Source organism: Sceloporus occidentalis, unplaced genomic scaffold (genome assembly GCF_023333645.1).
Source record: "Sceloporus occidentalis isolate IW3139 unplaced genomic scaffold, rSceOcc1.0.p SCAF_21, whole genome shotgun sequence".
Classification (NCBI taxonomy): domain Eukaryota; kingdom Metazoa; phylum Chordata; class Lepidosauria; order Squamata; family Phrynosomatidae; genus Sceloporus; species Sceloporus occidentalis.
In genome coordinates this window covers 756,426-782,907 of record NW_028317001.1, presented here as the reverse complement: position 1 = coordinate 782,907, position 26,482 = coordinate 756,426, and the positions used below count along the sequence as shown (strand labels likewise).

The window sequence follows — 26,482 nt, the reverse complement described above, 5'->3', positions numbered from 1 at the left end:
GCCACCATGTTTCAGATGTTCCTCCACTCCAGGGGCATCTTCCATCTCACGTTTCCTCAGGGAGATAACTATGGAATAGCTCTTGTTGTGTAATGCCATTTAATCAGAATAGATCTGGCCTTCACACTTTAAGACTATCTCCAGATGTATAAAGGTCTCCCTCCTTTCAAAGAGCGTCCTGAGAAAAAACTTACCATGCTTGACTTGAATTTCATGCCAATTCCACAGTTAACAATAGGAATCCTGACGACAAACACAATTATGTCTTTGATCATGGAGCTTGATGACCTTATTTCTTCTTTTCAATAGGGTTGCTTTATTAACTTTATTGTGAAAATCATATGTTATTGCTTATGTCAGGAACATATGTGCATGTATATGTAGGCTTATGTTTTGGGATGTGATTTGATTTGAGAATATGTATGATTGAACTTTATCACTTTTAGCATTAATCACTTATAAAAACCTCAGACAACAAACAGAAACATGAATAGAGAACACAAACAAGGAATATAGACAAGAAAAAGAGGCAATGTCTCTGAAAAAAATAATATTTTGATGGAGCTTCAGCTCAAACTTGATTGAAGTCCAAGGTGGTGCCCATTTCAGCTTCCGGGGTGTGAAAATGGGACATGCACCTGTATGTGTATTCTTTTTATTATTTTTGTGTAATCACTTATAACAAACATATAGGAAATCATAAAAGAGAAAAGGGGTGATAGAGAGCATTTGATATCTTTCTTTCAGAGGAGCTGGCGTAGAGCACCTGAAGTCCTGGAAAGGTGCAGCCTAGCTTTTCTTGATTGATGGCGAAGTAGAGCCCACTCAGCTTCCGGTTGTAAGTGGGGCTTAAACTTCGTTCCTCTTGTCTGTGCCCCCCCTTTTCCCAGGCAAAGGAAAAGCAAAAAAACCCTGAAAAATACTAATTGACAAGTTATTAGAATGTTATGAATATATTAAAGGTATACTTTAGCCACATTTCATTAACTCCCCTCTTATAGGCTTTGCTAAGATATTTCTCTTCTAGAATTTATGTCTCACTGCTAACTCTAACTAACAACAGATCCCTGGATCATTCTTGGGTCATTCTGAGCTCTTTATGCTTTAGGTTTTTATCTATGCCTGCATCTTTGGACCTTTTGAATGCTTTTTTTTTTTTAATACATATGTAACCTTAATTTTACAGACTGCATTTACATGTACATACTGAATATGAAACTTTAACTCTGACCCAATGTACTCACAGCTTTATCTCATTTGAATCCACAACAGTTTGACAACAGAACAGGGAACAGGAAAAACAAAACTATGATAGAGTGACTTCTTTGCTTTTTACTCAAGACTCAAAAAATCAGTTGATGCTCTTTTTTTTAGTCACTCCTCTCAGGCCAAAATGATATATTCTAGCTTGGAATTAGGATACGATTTCACACATGCTGGCTTGAATTTAACTTGATTAATTTTGATTACGTCTGGCAGTGGAAACCAGAATTTGAATTTGTAAAGTGTTTCCAAATTTTCTCTTGCTACAATATAATAGAATACCAATCTCTTTAATACTTTCATATCGTTCCTTATTCCATTCCAGAACCACATAATAATTCAACATAGGATCAACTGGCTCGCCATGTTATTTTTTCAAAATAACAAAAATTATAAATTTCAATGAGTGTAAATCAAATTGACAATCACTAATTAACCAGAATATAACAATTATATTCTGGATCTCTGGGTTCCAAAATCACAAAAAGAAACTTCGGGTGCTTTCAAAAATACATTTAGATATTATAAAAATAAAAATTCAAGCTAAAACAATATACAAAAACCTCTTGGATGGGCCATTCTCAAAACTTAAAAATATAAAAATAGTTCTCAGCGTCTGTTATAACAAAAAATCATTTCAAAAACTTTAGGCCAGAAATTTAAAACAAAAAAAAATTATTGCAGTCAATAATCAAGAATCAAAACAAATCAAAATATTCAAGAGCAAAATTAAAAATTAAAACCAGGAACAAAAAATGATTTAAAACAAGCCATTTTAACATGACATTGGCAAGGCTTTGCAGGCATCTTTGAGCTCAAAAATACAAAAGCTATGGCCTCAAAAATTAGCAGTTGAAATAAGTACAAAACAAGCACACAATATTCAGAAAAAGCGAAGATTCAATAGGCCAGGGAATAGGCCAGGAAAGTCATGGATCACAACTTAAAACTCAAAAAATAAAAAAATAAACCAATTCTAACCAGGTTTGCATGACCTCAGGCGAATGCTCATGATTGCAAGAACTGTTTCAGCCTAGCACAGCTGTAGCCTTACAAAACCAAAACATCCTAACTTTTCCCCAGGCTTCAAAAGAATTCAGGCCTAACACACTAATCTTATCAACTTTAATTGGAAAAATAATTTAGCTGGATTGCCAATCAGAAGATTGCAGGTCAATAATTTAAAATCCAAAAAGCACAATGAAAAACAATTGCATTTAAAAAAACATATATAAATTCCCAAAGGCACAACTTAAACTTCATTTTAAAAACCCATGAGAGCATCTTGAGGCCAGAAAATAAAAACAAAACATTGAGCAAAAAGCTGCTTGCCTGTAAATTTAAAAATATCAAAGACAAGCTTGCATTCTCTGGTCAGATAGAATCCAGTCTGGCTGCTATTCATGTGATATGAACTCTCTCTACAAACACACACACACTTCCCACTCAAAGAAAAACAAACCCTCTTAATGCAATCTCTTTTAACAAGCATCTTCATAGATCACCCTTAACAAGACATTTACTATTTGTTCATCTAAGTCTAAAGCACAACATCTATTCTATGAACTTAAGGGGAAAAAATCCTTTGCCTTTAAAAATAGTCTACAAAAATCTCAGCCAGAGGGGAAGAGAAATTTTTAAAACAAGCTTTGAACTTACAACTTACAACGCTGTGCTGCTGCTCCATCTCCTTTAGCCACAGCCAGGAAAAAACCTCTCACAAACAGTGTAGCCAACAAGCCTCGAAGATAATTCCCCAAACGTTTGGCCAAAACTCACCAAATACTTAACTTTCAAAATTACTATTAAAACCAATCACCAAAATCACACCAAAGGCTCTGAAAAGTACCCATGTTGGTGTGAAAGCCACCAGATTGGCAACACGAAACTCCATTCCAGGTTTTCTTTCCAACATAGCTTCTACTATTGCTTTAGCTTTAGCCAAAGGAAAAGTTTTAAACTGCAAACCGTGGGCTTTCCCTAACCCCCCTTTCTCTCTCTAACTCCAGCCAGAACTCAAACCACTTGTCCATCTGCACCAAACCCATTTCTAAATCTTTCTCAGCCACTTAAACATACTCAAACCTTCTGCAACATTCTTGAGCCTTCAATTTCAATTCAAACCTTGTTTATACTTTCCTCTGTAAACATTTTCCAACCATTTTCCAAAACATTATGCTTAAGCTTTCTCCTTTCACACACCATCATTTTCACATCCTCATACCTTCAAAGACTTTCTTTTATGTTTCTCACAATTTCCTCCACTCTTAGATAACTTCCAACCACAGTCCAGTTCACAAAATCAGGCCACAGCTGAAGCTTACTGGCTAAGCTTAAAACTCACTATTTTATGATTACTATGCCATAACAACACCCCCACTATAAAGCACTTATTTCTGCCCATCTTCTTAAAACTTTCACCGACAAAAGAATTTGCAATGTCTCTGGGAAGGCACAGGCTTAATATTCAATTTAGATTTTCCTTTGGCTTTAAATGGGTATACATTCAAATTTAGGGCAGAACTTTCCCAAAGGCACTGATCATTTAAAATCATAAAAACTTCAAGTTAAAACACCAATTTTCCAAAATTTATCTACAATATACACAAAGGCAATTTCCAATTTTTATAATTTAAACAATTTCAATTTCCCCAAACAACAAGTTTCTACCTCTAGGTTGCTCCTGGCCACTGTCTAACACACAAAGCTAATTCAAAACCCTCTTTTCTTGTCATGTGGGGGCCTTCTTCCCTGATTTGCACCTCTCTCTGCAGAGTCTCTCTCTATCTTTTCTATCTCTTCCACAATTTGGGCCAAATCAATCTGAATCTTGAACACAGCTTCTTTAATACTAGTTAATCTCTCATCCTTTTTAAACACCAATTCTCTGCAACTATTCAACCCAGGTGGGCTTTTTAAAACAGTCTTATACCAATAGAAAATATACAAATAATCATTGAGTAACCCTCTTTCTGGCTCCAATGTTTTAGAATACAACTGCAAGACAATGTCAATGTCTATACTACCCTCTCTCGGCCAATTTCGCAAAATCTGACTCCAAACATCTTTACACAAAAAGATTAATCGCTCCTTTTTCAAACGTTTCCCCATGCCTTTCCTAAAACATTCATCAAAATGACCAACCATGTAATCCAAAGGAGTTTTACCTTCCTCAGCCATCCTTAGACACAAAACAACAAAAGACCACAAGCACAATTTCAACAGGCGCAAACACTATAGGATTAGGATTTAAAAGTACACACTGGACAGATTGCAAAACCCACAAACCTCAGACACTACATACAGACAAATTCCACACGTTATATACCCACGTTTTACTCTTTACTGGAACTCAACAGTCTTTACTGGAGCCTCCACCACAACCAGACAGAATGAAACAAAATATCACAACCATAATTTATACTCACAATAGACCAATGCTCTCCTCCAACTCTCCACCAGCACCTAACTTCTAGCTATTTAAAACAAAATACCACAGAAGGGAAAGGTTTGCCACCACACAAAAGGTAAAACAATTTATTGGCACTTGGAGATCAGTAGATTAACTACCCCAGCACAACTGAGCAAGTGCCTTATACTTCCACACTGATCCCACACTTTGGCAATCCATACTTACACCACAATCTACCTCCTTTCAGTTCCCAGTTCCTTGCTTATGTTCCCTAGGGGCCCGGTTCCTGAGTTTTGGCAAGAAGGCTTCTCTGGGCAGAACCTTTGCTACTGGCTCAGCTAACACAGGGAGGGGGTCCTTTCTCCCACTCGCATCCAAAGATTGGGACCGGTCAACGAGGCTCCCTTTTTAGTGCACTTTTCCCTGTATTTTATACTTTACCTGTTCCTGAAGAGATGATTCTTTTTCTATTTTTTCCCTTTCCTTTTCCCCCCAGTGAATTTTCAAATTACTAAGTGGTCTCACATAGGCTAAACTCTGTTCCTACCACTGAGCCAATCCTTATGTTCAGCCGTTCCAATCAAAATGTTGGATGGCGCCAGGGCCTTCTCACAAGGGTCCGCTCAATGCCAAAAACACATAGAGCCTGCAGGAAGATAAGTTCTTCCACTCTTTGCCAATTCTTGCTTGCCTTTACTCCTGGCTGGCTCGCCAAATATGTAACAGAAATTTCAGGAAACTTAAATTTCTAGGATTGGCAGAGCAATAGGATTGGCAAGAGGACCTAGTAATTGAAAATCCATAAGTTTATTTCCAGTTGTCGACAAAGGAAAACAATGAACTCAGTGGAATTCAAGTTCCAAAAGCTGAGACCCCGAACAAGACAAAATGGCTCTTTTTATATTATTCAAGACAAAGAAGCTTCTTCAATACACCTGATTGGCTAATTACAATTTAAACATCCAGAATTCTTACAATCAGAACAGAAATACATGCATACATTAAAACTGCATCATCACTCCTTACCCCCTCCTGTAGCCTTCCTCCTAACCTTGCTTCTGAATGTCAACTATGTGTCCTTATCTCAGTAGTTTATGTTATGTCTTTTTACTGGTGCCAGCTTCCATCCAGGTCAAGATGCACTCCTTATTCCTTTGCTCTAGTTTCTCTAAACTCCAAGCCTTTATTTCAAAAACCATCTCTCTGGCTGACAAAGGTGACTCCATCTTTCTATAGTTTTTTATTTCAACAAGGAATATTTCCACCACACTATTTCAACAGACTGGACTCTTTGATGCGCAGAAGTTGTGAATTTGCACAAAACGGACCCTTTCTTCTCTCCTCATTCCTCAGCTCCATTCCCAGCCATAAGAACAGCAAAGGCAAACACACACACGAGATACGAGCCGACTTGGATGCCAGCATAATATAATAAGAAAAGATTTATTTCTAGCCCGCTCTATGAAGGAGAATCTGTGCTGGTTTAAACAATAAAATACATCGAGGTTACAATCAAATCCAAAAGAAATCAATCCCCCCCGATCCCAGTACTAAAACTGGATTAAACAATGAGAGTATAAATGTTGGGAGAAAATGCAGAGGTGAACTCAGAGCAATCTTGGAAGCTTGTGAGTAGATAGACAAACTGGCAGACTGGAGCTTTGCCAGGAAACACAACTGCTAGATTAAAGCACCGTAGGCTGGCTTTTCTCCAAGAGGCACTGTTTATTTTTGGTTGCAAAACATACACGAGAGCTAGACCAACCCCATCCACCAATTACAAAACCCACACTGTACAATGATGATCTGAGCTTATATACACTTTTGCCATGTGGCAATCTAGCTCAACCCCTTCCTGTACAATTTCCTGTGTTACCTGGATTACTGTCCATCATTCCAGATGTCACAGCATATTTACACAAGTGCTATGTGCTACTCTCTGGCACACTCCGCCACAATCTTGGACAATCCCCTGCTGTCTGGAGCCACAGCTGCAACCAATTCCTGGTTAAGAGCAGCGAGTGTCCATTAGCTTCTCTGCCACATCTGAACATTTTCAATGCTGCTCCATACCTCAACAATAAACACAGTAAAGACATTCCAGTGACTCTGTGAATAAGATCATACTGGATCATTGTGAATCTGTGAGTACTGAGGATGGGGACAAGCTCCTTGGAAGTGTGAAGAAGACAACTTGCCCTCTCAACCCTTGCCTTTCATGGCTGGTCATCCAAGGAGGAGATGCTTTGAGGACTCACCTGAGATATATCATAGATGCATCTCTTAGGGAGGGCTATTTTCCATCTTGCTTAAAAGAAGCAGTGATACGGCTGCTTCTGAAAAAGCCCTCCCCAGATCCCTTGGACATGAAGAATTACAGAGCGGTCTCCCGTCTTCCATTTCTCTTCAACTCCAAACAGTCTTGGATGAAACAGATTACCTAGATCCATTTCAACCTGGCTTCAGGATGGGATACAGAGTCAAGATTGCTATGGTTACCTTAGATGATCTCCGTTTGAGTATCGACAGGGGAAGTGTGACCCTGTTGATGCTAGTGGGCCTCTCAGTGGCTTTTGATACTATTGACCATGGCATCCTTCTGGAACTCCTGAGGGAATTGGGGATCGGGGGCACTGCATTGCAATGCTTCCGGTCCTATTTCTCCAGCAGATTCCAGATGGAGATGCTTGGGGACAGTTGCTCCTCTATGAGGGATCTTAAATGCAGCGTTCTCCAGGGTGCCATCCTATCCCCAATGCTAGTCAACATCTACATCAAACCGCCAAGAGAGTTTTTGATTGATTGAAATTGATTGAAATTTATTTATATACCGCCGTTCCTATGATCACGGCGGTTTACAAACAGAATAAGATACAATACGATACAGGTTATAAATATAATACAATAAAAATCAGAGTTTAAAAATCAAAATTAACAGCTAAAGTCCTTCATAAAAAAAGAATCGTATACTACTATATATCATTAAAATCCATCATTAATCAATCAAAATAATAAAACAATATAAAAATACAATAAATAGTATGCAGGAGCAAAACAGTCAGGACATGTGAGGGAAGGCTTGACGAAATAAATGAGTCTTAAGGTTTCTCTTAAATGACTCCAGGGAGGGGGCTAAGCGGAGCTCCTCAGGGAGAGCGTTCCAAGACTGCGGGGCCACCACAGAAAAAGCCCTTTGCGCAGTCGCTGCGTATCTTGTCTTGGGAACACTCAAAAGTTTTTCCCCACGAGATCTGAGAGTGCGGGGCTGATTGTATGGGGAGAGTCGGTCCTTCAAGTACTCTGGGCCCAAGCCATATAGGGCTTTATAGGTAACAACCAACACCTTGTATTGTGCCCGGAAGCGAATTGGCAGCCAGTGCAGATCTGCTAGTACAGGTGTTATGTGGCTGGCCCTGGAGCTGCCAGTGACCAGTCTGGCAGCCATATTTTGAACCAACTGCAGCTTCCGAGTTTGGTACAAGGGTTGCCCCATGTAGAGCGCATTACAGAAATCGAGTCGAGAGGTTACCAGTGCGTGTACTACTGTTTCAAGGTCCCCCCGGTCCAGGTAGGGACGCAGCTGGCGTATCAGCCGAAGCTGATAACAGGTGCTGCTAACTGTCGCATCCACCTGAGGAGTCAGGTGAAGCAAGGAGTCAAGAAGCACCCCCAAACTGCGAACTGAGTCCTTCACAGGGAGCGTGACCCCATTCAGGACTGGTGGACAAACCTCCTTCCCAGGACCAGGAGAACCTATCACAAGTACTTCCGTTTTCTCTGGATTCAGGCTGAGTCTGTTTTCCCTCATCCAGCCCATTACCTCCAGTTCATCCGGAGGCATGGGGCAGGTGCTTTCTGTATGCTCATGACATCCAGAGGTATCTTTGTGTCAACTAAAGAAGGCATCTCCCTCTGAATGAATGTCTTGAAGCAGTAATGGGCTGGATGAGGAAAAACAGATTGAAACTGAATTCAGATTAAACGGAGGTGTGTATTGTTGGAGGTACTATTCTCAGTATGGAGGTCTGTAAACCGGTCCTGGATGGAGTCACACTTCCCCTAAAGGACTGTCTTTGCAGTTTAGGGGTGCTCTTGAATCCGTTGCTCCAGATGTCAGCTCAGATAGATAGGATGGCCAAGAGTGCCTGTTATCAGCTTTGGTTGATACGCCAACTGCGTCCCTTCTTGGAACCTGAAGACCTAAACACTATGGTGCATGAGTAGTATATAGGGGTAGCTCCTGTCAAAAAATGATTGATGACCCTTAAGCCCCGCCCCCTTGAATGATTTATGACCCTTAAGCCCCGCCCCTGACCACGCCCCCTAGAATGATTGATGACCCTTTGGCCCCGCCCATGAATCCTCCCGCCAAGAATGATTAATGACCCTTTAGCCTCGCCCCTGACCATGCCCCAAGAATGATTTATGACCCTTTGGCCCTGCCCTTGACCCCTCCCCTGACCCAAGGGTTCCCATTCACCCCCGCCCTCGAGGTCACGTGCCCCCCTGACCAATGGTTTGATCTCAGGAGAGCCACGTGGTCCACGCTAGCCAACCAGAAGGCTGGCTGAAGAGAGCTCTAGCCTGTATCGAGAAGCGGCCATTCTATGCATGCCCAGACACGTTCTGCGGAGACAGCATGGAGACGCCGAGCACCCCTCTGCGGTTTGCAGCGCCTTCTACAAACCGGAGAATCAAAACCACCAGAATAACATCCTGGCCAAACTACCAGGGGCCTGTGGGCTTTAGTGACCCTCCCGTACCGTTGAATATTTGGCCTAGAAAGGAATCCAAAGAGCCTGAAAAGACACCCAACATTATGGATTTCATTGACGATTCCTCAGAACTCGAGTGTGATTGCGCTTGCAATTTAAAATCCATTCTCCAGAAGAAGGAGAAGAAGGACGTACCCGACACTCCACAGAGCCCTGATGAACTGGATGGCGCAGGACTTTCGAAACCCGCCGCTCAGATGGAAGAGGTCATGGAAGAGGGAGATCGTGACCCACCACAGCCTTCCCATGCGGAAGAAACTATGAATGAAAGCATGGATTCTGGCTACTACAGTTTAACGGTAAGTTAATAAAATCTAAAAAAAAAAAAAGTTAGTGGGCTGGTTATCATTTGGGAGACAAGTGTGTTGTCTGCTAAAAGAATAAAACGTTTCTTATTTCTCTTTATTGGCTTAGGATGAAGACCTACAAGCAGACGGTGCTGAGAACCAGGCTGGAAAGAGTCTACAGCCCCTAAATCTTTCCCCCATCCCTAAGGTGTAGATATGTTTCTAATCTTTCCACCAATAAAATGTTGTTTGTATTACATGAGTGTGTTCATACTTACCTTAGAGTTGAAAATGGGAGGGCATGAAAAAATTCTGGGTGATATATATTATTCTCCAGGGAGAACTGGGAGCTTTGGGGGTGTGAATGCCCTACTTCATGAAGCCAAAATACAGAACAAAAATCTTAAAAGAGAGGAGGTGTCCCAATGGCTTTCTGGCCAAGATGCCTATACGCTACACAGACCTGCCAAAATGCATTTTAAAAGAAACAAGACAGTTGTGTCTAATGTGGATTCTCAATGGCAGGCTGATCTGGTTGATATGCAACAGTTGTCTAAGTATAACAGAGACTACAAGTACATTTTAACAGTAATAGATATCCTGTCTAAATTTGCCTGGGCTTTGGCTTTAAAGGACAAAACTGGTAAAGAAGTGGCCGGTGCTTTTAACACTATTTTTAGCCAAAGCGGAAGAAAGCCTGCCAAATTACAAACGGATCGGGGCCGTGAATTTCTAAACAAATCTGTGACTAGCCTATTAAAACATCATGGGATTCACCATTTTGTCACCAATAATGAAGTCAAAGCAGGGGTTGTGGAACGATTTAATAGAACATTAAAAACAAAGATGTGGAGGTATTTCACAGCTAAAAATACCTTTACCTATATTGACATGCTTCCCCTGTTTCTAAAAAGTTATAACCAGAGTTTTCATCGAACAATCAAAGCAAGGCCTGCAGACGTCAATGATTCTAATGCTCTAGCCGTGTGGAAAACAGTATATGGGGCCCCTATCAAAACAGAAAAGGAGCATCCGCTCCTTAGAAAAGGAGACCATGTGAGGGTTTCTAAAAGCAAGGGCATATTTGCCAAAGGATATGAACAGAATTTCACCACAGAAGTATTTATTATTGACCAGGTCATCCTAACTGCAAAGAGACCTGTGTACCTGCTGAAAGATTATCTTGAGGAGCCTGTTGTTGGAAGCTTTTACCCTGAAGAGTTACAAAAGGTGAATGTCAAAGAGGATCAAGCGTACAGGATTGAAAAAATACTAGACGCTAAAGGCCGGGGTAGGAGAAAACAATACCTAGTGAAATGGTTAGGCTGGCCTAGCAAATTCAACAGTTGGGTGCTTGCTTCTGAAGTTGGTGAACCTGTGTAGAGGTGGGGGGAAATGGGAGAGAGTGGGTTTTATATCTTGCTCCCTAGTAATAGCAGCGCATCCGTTTTTCCACAGAACACAATTTCGTGCTTTACTATCTCTTTAGCAAGAGCCCTGGAACTTCCCGGGGAGTGGGAAGTAGGGCTCGCTGAGATACAGTACCCGCACACTTGGAATAATCTCAATACTAATACACCTTTTGAAATTGCCAATGAGACCAAGAAATGGTCCTTCATTCTGCAACGGGGGTATTATTCTGAGCTCCCTGTACTTCTTGAAATTATGAACAACCTGATAATAATAATAATAATAATAATTTGTTTTATTTATATACCGCTATTCCAAAGATCATAGCGGTGAACAGCAAGTAAGCTATCAAGAGGTCCTGACCCCCCTGAAGCGCTTCTTCATTATGACCGTGTGACCGGAAAGGTTAGACTTAAAACAAATGGACCATACACAATCCAGGCTGGAGGGAGACTAGCTAACATGTTAGGATTAGTACCCAACCGTCATACCAAAACTCCCCCCTTCAAAGCAGACATCACAGCTGGTTTCAACACCTTATATGTGTACACCGATATAGTGGAGCATCAGATCGTGGGAGACTTCTATGTCCCACTGTTGCGCTGCATCCCTGTACGTGGACAGAGCGACGAATGTGTCAATATTGTTTATGATAAGCCTCACTACATCCCTGTAAGTAAGCATCACATTGACACCATCACCATTGAGATAAAGTCGGACCAGAACAAAAAAGTGCCATTTCGCTCGGGTAAGGTGCTTGTGAAACTACATTTCCGCCCCAGGAGAATACTGAAGCTTTAAAGATGGTATTTGTGAAAACATATGGTGACCCTGCCCTTTATAGAGATTATTACAGGGTCCAAGCCGGTAACGGTCTTCCAGGGTACCATGGAACCCCTGTAATGTACGGATCTGGGCTTGGCGGGATTTTCAGAAGCCTTTTCAGAAAAGCAGGTCTACTTTTGAAAAGAGGTCTGAACATGATGAAACCCCATGTTAAAACAGCCATGCAGAATATTGCTACAGATGTGGTCGGTGAAGTTACTCAGGCAGTTATGAATAAAATGAAACCCACAACTCCACAAGAAGGCTCAGGCCTGATGTATATTCAAAGAAGGCATCGTCAAAAAAGAAAAGCATCACGGGTGAGGTTAATAGGACCTCCCCGAGCCCTTAAAAGAAAACGTGTAAGCAGAAAGAAAACTCAGAAGCGGAGAGCTGTAAGGAAGAGGAGGAGTCGGCCTCGCGCACAGTCTAAGAGAGATATATTTTAAACTAAAACCATGGCTTTTATCCACAGCGGATCTGAAGAATGCACAAAATCTGAATTAGACCTATTTAGTATTGGACCTACACAGACAAGTATCGAGAAAAGTTTGTATATTGAGGTGCCCCCCTTGACGGCTCTGACAGAATCTGCGCCGCTAGATTTTTTCATTGCAGGAAATGGTGAAGATTATATGGATCTCAATAATACGCTCTTATATCTAACCTGTAAGATTACTAAGGATGATAATACAAACATTCCTGCAACTGCCGAAGTTGGATTGGTGAACTATCCTATAGCCTCCATTTTTAGTCAGCTGGATGTGGTTTTGGGCGATAGGCTGATCAGCCAGAGCAATAACTGTTACCCTTACCGTGCTTTCATAGAATCTGTGCTGAACTACAGTGAAGACACTCTAGCCACCCAATTCTCTACAGGGTTGTTCTATAAAGATACCGCTGGAGAGCATGAATCGGCAGATCTGGAGGGGAATAATCACGGCTTTATTGAACGAGCAAACCTGACACGTGGAAGCAGAAAACTAGATCTGCTGGGACATCTCCACACAGACCTATTTTTTCAGGAGAAACTGCTTCTAAATGGGGTGGATGTAAAAATCAAACTCACACGCAACAAAGATCCTTTCTGCTTAATGACCGATGATGCAGACAGCAGTTACAAACTGCAAATTTTATCAGCGTCCCTTTTTGTGAAGAAGGTGAGAGTGTCACCGGGAGTACGGCTAGGTCATGCAGAAGCTCTGCTGACATGCAACGCCAAATACCCTGTGGACCGTGTAAGCATGAAAGTGTTTAGCATCCCGAGAGGCAGCCGTGTCACCAACCAGGAGAATCTCTTTTTGGGTCAATTACCCAAGCAGGTGATTATAGGCTTGGTGGACAACGACGCCTTCAGTGGAACTTACAACAAGAACCCCTTTAACTTTAAGCATTACGACATCAATTTTGCTGCGCTGTATTTGGATGGAGAGCAGAACCCCACAAAGCCATTTCAACCCAACTTTGAAGATGGAAACTGTGTCAGGGAATACATGAGTTTGGTGCAGACAGCAGGCAAGCATATGAAAGACCGATCTCTTTTAATCAACCGTGACGAATATGCAAGAGGTTACACGCTTTTTGCATTTGACCTTACCCCAGACCAAGACGGCGGAGATCATTATTCGTTGATCAAAACCGGGAACCTGAGGGCTGAATTCCGGTTCGCCAGACCTCTGCCCACTACCGTGAATATGATCGTATATGGTGTTTTTGACAATGTGATAGAGATAAATCACAGGAGAAACGTCTTGTATGATTATATGTAACATGGACAGCGTGCAATTAACCCGCATCCTTTCTTCAAATCCTTATACTCGAAAGCCGTTCTATGGAGTCTTCCCGTGTGACATGCTCCCTAGAGAGAAGCTGATACAAAGACCTGTCTGTCTAGTCATCAACACTCACCCCCACAATCTCCCTGGAGAACACTGGTTGGCTATCTACTTAACAGAAGAAAATACCCGTGAATTTTTTGACTCCTACGGACTCCCTCCCGACCACCCGCTCTTTCCTAAAACCATCGTTAAATTTTTAAGAAAAAATGCCAGTAAAACAAGGTTTCAACCCAGGGCAGTGCAAGCCTCAGACTCTGTGGTGTGTGGTTACCACTGTGTGTTTTTCCTTCAGCATCGCTGTAAAGGCCTGACTCTTAAAAATATTCAAGAATTATATTCTCACGACTTGCAAAGAAATGATGAAATGGTGGTTGAACACGTAAAAACAAAGAGGAACATGCCAAGGCTTGTCTCATACATGCCCAGACTTGTCCCAAACATGTTTCAACCAGCCCAAGGATGTATAACCTGCAACGCTTTTCATAAACGTTCTTGTCAATAAATAGATCCTCTAGGAAGGATTTTAAAGAATTTTTCTTGTTTGTGTTTTTCTTTTAACTAAAATAAAAACGTAGACTTAAGTGATAATTTTAACTTGTTTATTTCTCTTTTTGAAAAAGCATCAGGAGAATCATAAATGGAGCCAATTAGCTGTACTAGACTGTCTCTGTTTTCTCAAAGCTTTGCGGGAGGTCTTGGGGGTGTGAAACAGCACCGGAGTGGCATCGTTGGGGTTCTTTAGCTTGTCCAAAAATTCTCTGTTGGCATGGTGCCCAACCACAGACGTTGGGACATTGAGCTCTGCCATGGCCCTCATGAAAACATCCCAGCCTTTTGGAACATGTTTGGCTGGTAAAGCATGGGTCTGAGTAACCCCCTTGACTAAATCCAGCATATTGGACCCAGCTACAGGTTCCCCTTTATAGACAAAGGATCCTTTGTCATTCCATGAAGAAATATTCTTGTGTTGCTTCATTTTGGTTAACAACACCCTTGCTGCATTCTTGTATCTGGCAGGCAGGCTTTCCAGGATTTCTTGAAACAGGGGTTCAGAGGAGTTGGCCAATCCGTTTTCAGGGGTCTGTTGCATTTGAGGCAGAATTAGATTTATGTTTTCTTTCTCTGTTTCCTTCTGTCTGACATGAGTCAAATACCTTTGAAGCAAACTGTCATATTGTTTTGCTTTTTCATACTCTGTTAAGTCAGTCCTTTGAAGAATCCTCTGCATCTCAGCATCCAGGGTATATATGGCCTTAGTTCTGATATTTTCATCCTTAGAGGATGAGCCCTTTAACTGTTCTAGCTGATGGCTAGGGACCAAATACATCTTTTCTGCATATTCCATTACTGCCTAGTTAAAAGGCTGGTTATCAGGGGTACAGCAAAGCTTAACAGCGGACCAAGAAAACCCCCAGACTGCTTCACCAAGACTTTTTTCCTTCTCAGCGAGACTCGCTTGTTACCCAGAGTTTTAATAAGATGGCGCCTCTTTCTCAGTACACGCACCTGATGAGGAGATAAGGGACTGTTGCCTTTTAAAGCGTTCAGGGCTATTTCTGAGATGGCTGCAACCAGGTCATTTGAGGCTGTACATAAAAAAGCTTTCCTCTGGGGTGGGGGCATCTTAACGAGTAGTTTTAAGAGCGCAAGGTTTCTTTTCACACACCCAGACATGTTGACCCGAAGGGAGTGGTGGGAGCATTATGGTGTGGGAATTAAAGCTGAAGCCTTTTGTAACCACTGGCACCTTTCTTCATGGTATATACTACCGGCCAGTCTGGAGGAAAAATGCCCGTTCGTAACCTGTAAGCTTCTGGCGTGTTAGTCTGCAGATCAATAATCAGGTAACCAAAGGGCTTGCTTGTTGCATCCGCAAAGGCTTCCATGAAGAATTTAGTGTTCCCTGGGTACATCTGACGAGCTAAAGTTGCAATTTGTAATTTATCCCTAGGATTTTTAAACAGCACCATGTATTTTGCATTTAAGCTGATGGTCCGGAAGCTTTTTCCCTTGCAGAAAATATTTTGTGTGATGAAAAAAACACTCAGATTCCTGTGATGAACGTGGACTGTAAACGGTCTTTCAATATTTGAAGTATCACAAGACTGCATTAGATCGTCTATCACTAAGAACTTTATTTTTTTCAGGGGTAACAAATCTTCATTATCAAAATTATCAGGCATACCCTCTACAAATTGAATAAAAGGATATTTACATAGCAGTTCTTGGTACAAAGGTTGCCAGCAGCTATAACACCACAAAATTTTCTCAGGGTGCACTGAAAACAGACTGTGAGCGTTATCCAACATCTTTTTTACAAAGACAGTTTTTCCACAGTTGCTCGGTCCTGCTAGAATAGCTGAGAAGGGGTGTTGCCACCGCGTAGACATATTCAATAACCGTAAGGGAGAGTCTTAAACCCTTCAGTAATCACTCTCTTGTCATAAACCACTCTTTGAGTTTTCTTTAGCTCTTTTGTGTGGATAGACCACTGACGTTTATTTCTAACAATCCCTTGTTGCTGCACCACTATTTCATGAGCACCTCCTTTCTCTCTGTCTGAGGTGTAGTCAAACACCAGGTCCTTCAGACTGTCAAAATTAATTTTTTCACAATTAGCAACATTCAGTGTGATCCCTTTGACCTTCAAGCACGCTGTACCCCCCGAAAGCTTGTACCCGTAGGTTTTGGGTCCAGCTGATACATATTCTGTGATACGTTGATCTGGGGGGATTTCACTGGTGAGATCGCCCAGGTGATCCCCAAGAGGGGGGGACCATTCTCCCTCTCTACTCACAAAGATGACACTATCTGTATCATGGTACAGAACTCTCTCTTGAAGCTTATCTAACAAAGAATAAAGTTCAGTTCTAGCATAAGCTGTTGTAAAACAGGCAATGAACTCATTCTTTCTACCTGCGGTTGTTATGCGGTCAGCAGAGTTTTTCCAGGACACACAAACAGCCTCTTCATCAATGAACTCAAACATCGAAACATTGTAAGCATCAGAGAATACAAGATTGAAGAATTCATCAGGATCCCTCACCACCTGTGTGTTAGTCAGGTTCGTTCTCTGGCCAAATTTCCCCCACAAAGAATTTAAAAACAGCTTGGCAATCTGCCGCTTTGCAGGATTAACAACAATTTCTTCCTTGCGCAAAAGGACCCCCTCTTTTTCCTCAAAATCAGCTATGTATTTATTTTTGTCTTCTTCAGTAACACACCAGTGGGGAAATCCTGATGCCTCCTGTTTCTGGCGAAGATGTAATTTAATATATTCTTCAAATAAACCCCCTGACCGGCGTTGAAAGTTCCACACTTCATAGATTTTCATCACCTTGTAACCCTTTTCTATAGCTACATTCAGCTCTGTAGTACACCAAGTTCCCAACAAACACCTTTCCTCATCTGTATGATTGCAGGGGTCCTGCTGGCGATGTTCTGCACAAGTTGCACACAGTACAAACATGAGCTTTCCACCGATTCTACTGGGCAAAACAGGAAAGAACAAACCACGAGGGGGCAGTATTTTAAGCTTGGCTAAGCCAAAATACTCTGAGAGCGGTTGAAAATTCTCATAAATGATTTGAGGGTGTCCAAGAGGATATACTTTAGTTTTGTTGACATAGGGGTACAGACTGGTAAAATCATAATACTTAATTTCCTCACCCTCTTTGGGCTTGTAGTACAGACAGATAGCGTTTGTACGACCACCAAAGAGAGCATCCCTGGCCTCTAAGGCAGGTGGAAATTCAGCTTCAGCAAGAAATTGCTTCAGCTGCTCATCTGTTTTTTGCTGGGCTGTCCACTGATGTTCCCAGATTGACCGGACCTCATACCCTCTGCTTTTCAGTTCAGCTGCCTTTTTCTGGGTAGCATTGTAAAGAAACTCAAATGTATTCCCCAGAAGGGAGTTCCAGCCGTCTGGAGAATAACATAAAGGGCAACCATGCCAGTAACAGCCGTTAAATTCAAAGGCTGTCTCTTTATTATCTATGACAGCATAGCCATCAAGATAATAGTTGCCGACTTTTACTTCTCCACCATTTAGGGCATGCTGAATCTGAATGTTCTCTTTGTGTTCAAGGTACGAAAGCCATTGGATTGCAGGGGTTGAGAATCGCTTGCAATAATTATGGTACCTATCAGGCTGGGGAATTGCAATCTGATCTTCCTCTAGAAAATTAAACTTGTACATTGCAAAACACACACTAGCCAGGGTCGGGTACTGTAAAGGGTCTATGGCTACCCATCCTTTCTCCCCTGTTTCTGTCTTCTTGTACACTTTTGTCAGATTAATGATCTCATGTCTATATTTGGTACAAGCTTGTGCCAGAATATTGACATCTTGCTGGCAATAAAAGGCCAGCTCTTTCTGCATGTCAAAGGTTTTTGTCTTGTTGTCTTTATACCATGCTAAAAAAGCCTCCTTTGCCCCAGGCATCATGGTTTCCACACCATAATCCTCAGGTTTAGGCATAGGGCCAACATAATTCCAGTTTTCAGGGGTGTTGAAAAAATGAGGGAAATATCCCTTACATTCATCAAAGCCCAGGGCCTTTGGGAGTCGTGCTAGAGCCATGGGTAGGTGACTAAGTGAATCAATGAATTTTAGATCTACACCTTTCACTTTTACACATATCAGTTTACCCCCTTGAGCAATAATATCAACATCCACCTTTTCTTTGACCAATTCTTGGAGGACAAAATAGGAATCATACCCCTTCGAATTGTGGGCTATAAACGTGGTACCCCCAAATTTGCCATCAGTTATGAATGTCTTGATAAACTCAGACATGCAACCCTCCCCCTTAAATTCCCAAGTCTGTCCTGCAGGGCCCCACTCAGGCTGTAACACCTCATTTTCATCACACAGATTTGCATGATTAGCTTTTCCTTTCTTACCACCCTTATTCTTCTTTTTACTCATTCCCCCGTCATCCTTTAAACACTCCACAGTTTCCCCCTCAAAGGCTTTGGCAAAACAGTAATTAGGAACATGGACACCTGTACCCTGGTGGGTCTCAATATCGAAAAAAATATACTGGATTGATGTTTTTGGGTATTTTATAGGGTGCATGTAGCACAGATGTTTAGTATCCTTTAGGATAGGACCCCAACAAAGTGTGCACAGCACCCCTCTACATTCACTTTTATCATGGTCAAATGTGACATAACGGCCACACTTCTCACAAAACGTTTTAGGGTCACATCTGACTTTTTCTTCCAAGGCTAGTTTTCTGTGCTTCCTTAAGCAGGCCCCGGATCTACAGTTCAACTTACACCTAAAACATCTTTCCATTTCATCTACTTTAGAAGCACAATCACGTTCTTTACACATTCTGCAATAGGAAAGGCATGAATGTTTGTGAGAAATTAAAGTATTACATATTAAACAGAGATTCCTCTTCCCAAAGAGACCTTTCACATTGAGGACCCCATAAAAATGATCTTCATGTAGCAAAACCGTGTATGTTTCTGGATATTGGATTTTCTGTGTCTTAAAAAGCCCCCAGCCCTTGTCAGAGTAAAGGGCAACATGGATGTTACACTTTAAATGCTCTTCAACAAATGAAATATCACTAAGGGATACTTTTTTCTGGTCAGACCATCCCAGCTCTTGGTGTAATTTAGCAGCGTCTCTCAGCATTTCTACATCTGTGGGAACCTGCTTAGCCATTACTGCCACAAGGCTTGCAGCAAAACATAAATTAGTGCCTAAGTTAGTAGGATCCACCAGATGCTGCTTCTTTTTAGCAATAATTGAGCTGTAAGGTATAGAATCTATAGATCTGGAACGGCCCCCTCCTTGAGGAGCTCGCACAATAGTAATAACCAATCGGAGTGTTCCCTGTGCACAGATGTCCATATTACTCTGCAGGAGGTTACTTATGTGAGATAAAAAATCCTCAGCATTCATAAGATCCCTGACTCTTTGCACTGAAAACAGAGGGTTTGCTAAACCTGCATCTTGTAGTCTTAGTTGGATAAAATCCCCAGGCCCCGCTCTAAAAATTGCCCGATCCAGAACCTCTTGGATAGCCTGATGGACAGCAGCTATAGCCTCTGAATATGATCTGATATGTTCTAAATTGACAAATCGGAATTCTTCTGCAATATTGATAGCCTGATACCTCCTGTTAAACCATTCCCAACCTCTAACCCTTTCTGCAAAGACATGATTTTCTGGAGGTGGGGGTGGGGGTGGGGGTGGAGGGGTAGGAGGGGCGGGGGGTGGAGGGGTGGGAGGGGCGGGGGGTGGAGGGGTGGGAGGTGCTGGGGGGAGGTCTGGAGATGGAGGAGGTGTTGGAAGTAGATTTTGGTGTTCACCTTGGAGGTTATTTGGAGGCAGGCCTGGAGGGCGTGGCAGCGGCTGAACTGGAGGGGGTGAGGGGGGTGGGGTCGGGGGAAAGGGTGCAGCTTCGGGGCTGTTTGGTGGTGGGGGTGGAGGTGAGCGTGGGCGTGGAGGAGTGGGAGGTGCAGGAGGCGCCCCTAAACCTTCAGAATGTTGTACAGCAGCCTGAGAAGCCCTATGTTTACATTTTTTCTTTGCTCCCTTCCTAGATGTAACCAGTGTCTTTCTTGCCCTGTTTAATATTTTAATAGCTCTTTTTCTCCAATACTTCATTTCTTTGATAGACTTTTTTCTTTTTCTGCCCTTTTGACAATTAGAACTTCCCCCACCTACTTGAACATTTTCAAAGGTGTGTCACCACAGACCACATAGTTACAGTATTTTTTAATGGCCTTCACAATAGCCTCCAGATCTGCACGTGTACACTGTGAATTAGCTGCAAGCCTATTCAACGTGTCGCGATGTATCCGCATTTGCTGTGCGGCTCTTTGTAAATGAATAAAACAGTCATATATTGTCTTATACTTGAAAGCAAATTCTTTAAGAAGATCCTCATCATGTTTTTGTCTCTTGGGAGGTCTGCTCTCAGGGTCTTCTCCCTTTTGAACTTTATTGTCTAAAGAAGAAGAAGAAAGGTATCAGTAAATAGGGTCCCTACTCCATTTGTAGCACACACTGTATTCAAACATGGAAAGAGCAACCATTTAAATGGTGTTTTTCCCTCATTATATCTTTTCCTGTAAAAGAAATATTGGGCATTTCAAGTACAGTAATAATGATTTTAAATGCACATACTCACCAAAAAATCTTTCTTTTCTTTCCACTTGGTGTCAGAGTTTCAATGGAGTTCTTGTCCAGAATCTTTGAGCTGCCTGCTGAAAGAGCAAGGGAAATAAATAAATAATAATAATAATAATATTGCAATGAACTAGACCTTTCAGAGACTATACATGTTATATTCTTAAACGCGCACACACCTGCGTTCTTCAGATCTCTCTGTTCACTTGTCCTTATGGCATCCTTAAGTTTAGAGCTGCCTGCTGAAAAAGCATGGAAAATAAATATTAATAATAATAATAATAATGCAATTACATAGACCTTTCAGAGACTATACATGTTATATCCTTAAACCCACACCCACCTGCATTCTTCAAATCTCCCTGTTCACTTGTCCTTATGGTGTCCTTAAGTTTAGAGCTGCCTGCTGAAAAAGCATGGAAAATAAATAATTAAATAAATAATAATAATAATGCAATGAGCCAGACCTTTAAATGAAATATATGATAGTCTTCAAAAACACGCGCCAGAATCATTTAATTTTCACTTGGTTTCATGGCGTGCTTAGAGGTTTAGAGATGCCCGCTGCAAGAACTGATGCACATTAGTAAGTTCTTTATAATACACCTTAACCCTCCTCCTATAAAATATATAAATATAACTTACCGAAATCGGAATCATCACTGTCCACATATTGACAAGCCTTTTCTATGCCCATTCCTAATAGGAAAGGAGGGGTGCAGTTTAGCATCAGGCACATCTTGGGACCTCTGTAATTTTCCAAGGTTAACCTTGGAAAGAAAACCTCTTTACCTGTTTGTTTTGATGATGCCATGGCGTTTGTTTCAAAATGTATGTCTCAGAAGATTTGAGATAAATCTGAAAAGCATATACAACATTTTTACCAACAGCAGTGCATAGAAACCGCGTAGTGTCCCACTGAATGTACAAGGACATCTCCTGGGTCACACCCTGGGGAAATGACGCCCTCTTATCTTCAGGGTAACATGTTGAGACATGTTAGTACACATCCAGGGATCATGCGCAGTGTCATTTTGTAAAAAACAAAGAATGTGTGTTTGTGGTGAATTTGGCCCGACAGCAGGCGGTGTGCCTCTCTCATAAAACCATTGTTCCTTTGCAAAAAAGAAAAACTCTTTGAATGCTTAATTTTAAAAGCATCCCTTAAATCAGAAAATAAATGAAAAGAAATATAAATATGCACAGAGTTAATAAAAGAACACATTTTATAAAACTTTTAACAAGAACAACATACACACAGAATGCAAAAAACAACATACAAATGGAGGAAGAGACAAAAAGGCTGAGACAGTGTCACTCTGTCTAAGCACACACAGAGTGCTAGTTGAGGATTGTAAAGCTCAGAAAAAACACACAGAATGCAAAAATATCCTTATACAAAATAACACTTAATTTAAATGAAATACATTGCACTTTAAAAGCAACTCTTAAATAAGCAGAGAGTAAAAGAAAATTATTTTTACACACACACACACACACACACACACACACAGATGAGGGGCACTTAGATCAGAAGACAATGAATGAATACACCCTCACTATATTTTATTTTTCAAACTGTCTAATATTGAATGTGTAAGGGCAACATTTTCATTTCAATCAGCATGGGCCATGTGATTTAAAACCTTTAAATGAAATATTTAAATAAAACACATTGCACTTTAAAAACATTCCTTAAATCAGAATATATATATATATATATATATATATATATATATGCATGAACACACACACACACAATAATAATAATGATTTAAACAGAAAGGAGCAAGTTACACACACACACACACACAGTAATAATTATAATAATGATGATACTTATTTAAATCATAGCAGCACAGAAAGAGAGGTTAAAAGCCAAAGTTTACACTTTTAAACAGTTAGGCAAATAATCATAATGACACAAAACCTGTCTATGGTTTATTATTGATCTGACTAAATTGATAATGCAAGATATATTTTGTTTCATTAAAAAAAAATGTAGGGAGAATGAATGCTTGGAACAGTGTTATTTTAACATCGGGGGGGGGGGGGTGCCTCAGAATAAACCCATGTTTTAAACTTTGAAATTTTAACTTTAACAGAATATATATATATATATATATATATATATATATTTGCACAGGGTTATTGCAATAACACATTTTAGAAAAACTTTTAAGAAGAACAACACATGGGAAAGCAAAATTACACATACAATAATAATAATGATTTAAACAGAAAGGAGCAAGTTACACAGAGACAAAGAGCCTTTAGCAAAGATGAGAGGAGGAAGGGTTCACTCCTTCACAAGCCCCTCTTTTGATATAGACAGATAGACTGTGCTTGTCAGAGAAGGATGCAGAAACAACATTCAAGTGGAGGAAGAGACAAAAAGGCTGAGACAGTGTCACTCTGTCTAAGCACACACAGAGTGCCTGTAGAGCTCAGAAGAGACACACAGAATGCAAAATCAGAGAAACAAGAAAAGTTCTGTTACCTAGGCATAACACACAGAGAGGCAAAAATATCCTTATACAAAATAACACTTAATTTAAATGAAATACATTGCACTTTAAAAACAGCTCTTAAATAAGCAGAGAATAAAAGAAAAATGTTTTTACACACACACACACACACACAGAGAGAGAGAGAGAGGGGGCAAAGTATCTTTGCAGACTTAATTTTTATGAAACACATTAATGAATTTTAGTGAAACACATACATATAGTAGAGAAACACAAACAGGTCCTGTCTATGTTTTAGAGTTACTGCATGGACACCTTTTATAAAACTTAGAATCATAGAATCATAGAGTTGGAAGAGACCACTTTTAACAAAGCAACACAGAGAGAAAGAGAAAAATAGAGAGAGGGAGAGGGAAAGAGGCAAATATACTTACCCAATTTTCAGATGTATATTTAAGACGAAGCACCTTTCTGCAGACAGTCAAGTGTCGAGGAACTTGCTGTGTTTAAACCCGAAAAGGCCTCTCTTTTTATAGGATTTGACCACTACTTTTCAAAATTATCTTACACACCATATGTATAACTCAAAATTAAACATCCCTTGTGGTGATTCTTTAAAATGTAGGAAACAGACATTCAAGAAGATCCTGCCATAAATTTAAGAGACCCTGTTACAAATGGTCAAGATTCTTGCACATCCTTCCTTGCGCATTTATGTTACAAACACATACTGGACAAACATCATTTCATTTTGTTGTGTTTTCCTGGGGAAAACAGAGGGTCTCCTATGTCATTTCAAAAGACAGGTCCATTCTTTTTGGAAATCTTATCTCCAAAAACAGATCTGACAACCCATGGCAAAAACATTTTTGGAGAATGAGGCAAAACTGCAATGTGCTTTTCAAAATGGCCTTTATTTCAAGACTTTTATTTCAAGACAATCAGTATATAGGACTTTATTCCTTACAAATCATAGAAAGATGTCTTTGTTTAATTACAGTTTCTACATATTGTAAAATTGCCTTGTCTGAAGGCTTCAATAATGCTTTTAAGACATCCATAGCATGTTCAGATTTACTTAAAATCAAAACAGTATTTAATATAGAATCAATACCTTTCTTTGTCAAGATCATATGATTTAAACTGTAGGATACTACAATGATCATGTGTATTAAATTTTTAAAGCAGATTTTACAGCATATCTCTCTCACATATTTAGAAAGAATCTTTTTATCCCTTTTTAAACAGGAGTGGTATTCTAACGATTGCTGTGCAGCAGATTTACAAGCAGAACAATTTTTTCCTAATTGTGCATCGACAAATTTTCTTATAACCACAAAAATGACGCTTCTAGAGATAGTTTTCATAGTCCACCATCTTTTGCTGGGGGGTATTGTTGCAGGTTCCAGGCTTTGCATTCTGATGTCTGCAGATTCAGTAGTAGGCTGCAAACTTATATTACAAGGACCTTCGATGTATTTTGCAACATCTTGACAGCTGTGTCTTCCAGGCCTCTGTAATTTAAAAACAATCATTATTGATTTTGATCTCCATCCATGAAGCCCCAATTTAAAAAAAAAAGGTTTGGGTTTTTACCTGCCTTGTAGCTTTCTCTGAGTCCAAAAAAGCATGAAGCCCCTTAGAATCTTCTGGTGCACAATTCTCTTTGTCAGCCATACTCAAGGTTACGGGTGGGTCACGATCTCCCTCTTCCATGACCTCTTCCATCTGAGCGGCGGGTTTCGAAAGTCCTGCGCCATCCGGTTCATCAGGGCTCTGTGGAGTGTCGGGTACGTCCTTCTTCTCCTTCTTCTGGAGAATGGATTTTAAATTGCAACCGCAATCACACTCGAGTTCTGAGGAATCGTCAATGAAATCCATAATGTTGGGTGTCTTTTCAGGCTCTTTGGATTCCTTTCTAGGCCAAATGTTCAACGGTACGGGAGGGTCACTAAAGCCCACAGGCCCCTGGTAGTTTGGCCAGGATGTTATTCTGGTGGTTTTGATTCTCCGGTTTGTAGAAGGCGCTGCAAACCGCAGAGGGGTGCTCGGCGTCTCCATGCTGCCTCCGCAGAACGTGTCTGGGCATGCATAGAATGGCCGCTTCTCGATACAGGCTAGAGCTCTCTTCAGCCAGCCTTCTGGTTGGCTAGCGTGGACCACGTGGCTCTCCTGAGATCAAACCATTGGTCAGGGGGGCACGTGACCTCAAGGGCGGGGGTGAATGGGAACCCTTGTGTCAGGGGAGGGGTCAAGGGCGGGGCCAAAGGGTCATAAATCATTCTTGGGGCATGGTCAGGGGTGGGGCTAAAGGGTCATTAATCATTCTTGGCGGGAGGATTCATGGGCGGGGCCAAAGGATCATCAATCATTCTAGGGGGCGTGGTCAGGGGCGGGCCCAAAAGGTCATAAATCATTCAAGGGGGCGTGGTCAGGGGCAGGGCTTAAAGGTCATAAATCATTCAAGGGGGCGGGGCTTAAGGGTCATCAATCATTTTTTGACAGGAGCTACCCCTATATACTACTCAAGAGTACCCCTAAACTGCAAAGACAGTCCTTTAGGGGAAGTGTGACTGCATCCAGGACCGGTTAACAGACCTCCATACCGAGAATAGGACCTCCAACAATACACACCTCCGTTTAATCTGAATTCAGTTTCAAGCTGTTTTTCCTCATCCAGCCCATTACTGCTTCAAGACATTCATTCAGAGGGAGATGCCTTCTTTAGTTGACACTAAGATACCTCTGGATGTCATGAGCATACAGAAAGCACCCGCCCCATGCCTCCGGATGAACTCTCTTGGCGGTTTGATGTAGACGTTGACTAGCATTGGGGATAGGATGGCACCCTGGAGAACGCTGCATTTAAGATCCCTCATAGAGGAGCAACTGTCCCCAAGCATCTCCATCTGGAATCTGCTGGAGAAATAGGACCGGAAGCATTGCAATGCAGTGCCCCCGATCCCCAATTCCCTCAGGAGTTCCAGAAGGATGCCATGGTCAATAGTATCAAAAGCCACTGAGAGGCCCAAAAGCATCAACAGGGTCACA

At 41.2% G+C, this 26,482-nt stretch overlaps 1 protein-coding gene across 1 annotated transcript; it reads left to right on the top strand.

The window, feature by feature from the left end:
• Positions 1 to 11,609: 11,609 nt before the first annotated feature.
• LOC149301316 (uncharacterized protein F54H12.2-like) lies at positions 11,610 to 13,741 on the top strand. The gene is made up of 2 exons (XM_089484268.1): positions 11,610 to 11,895; positions 12,591 to 13,741. The coding sequence occupies exons 1-2, from the start codon at positions 11,610 to 11,612 to the stop codon at positions 13,739 to 13,741; spliced, it is 1,437 nt and encodes a 478-aa protein (XP_089340394.1).
• Positions 13,742 to 26,482: the final 12,741 nt, after the last annotated feature.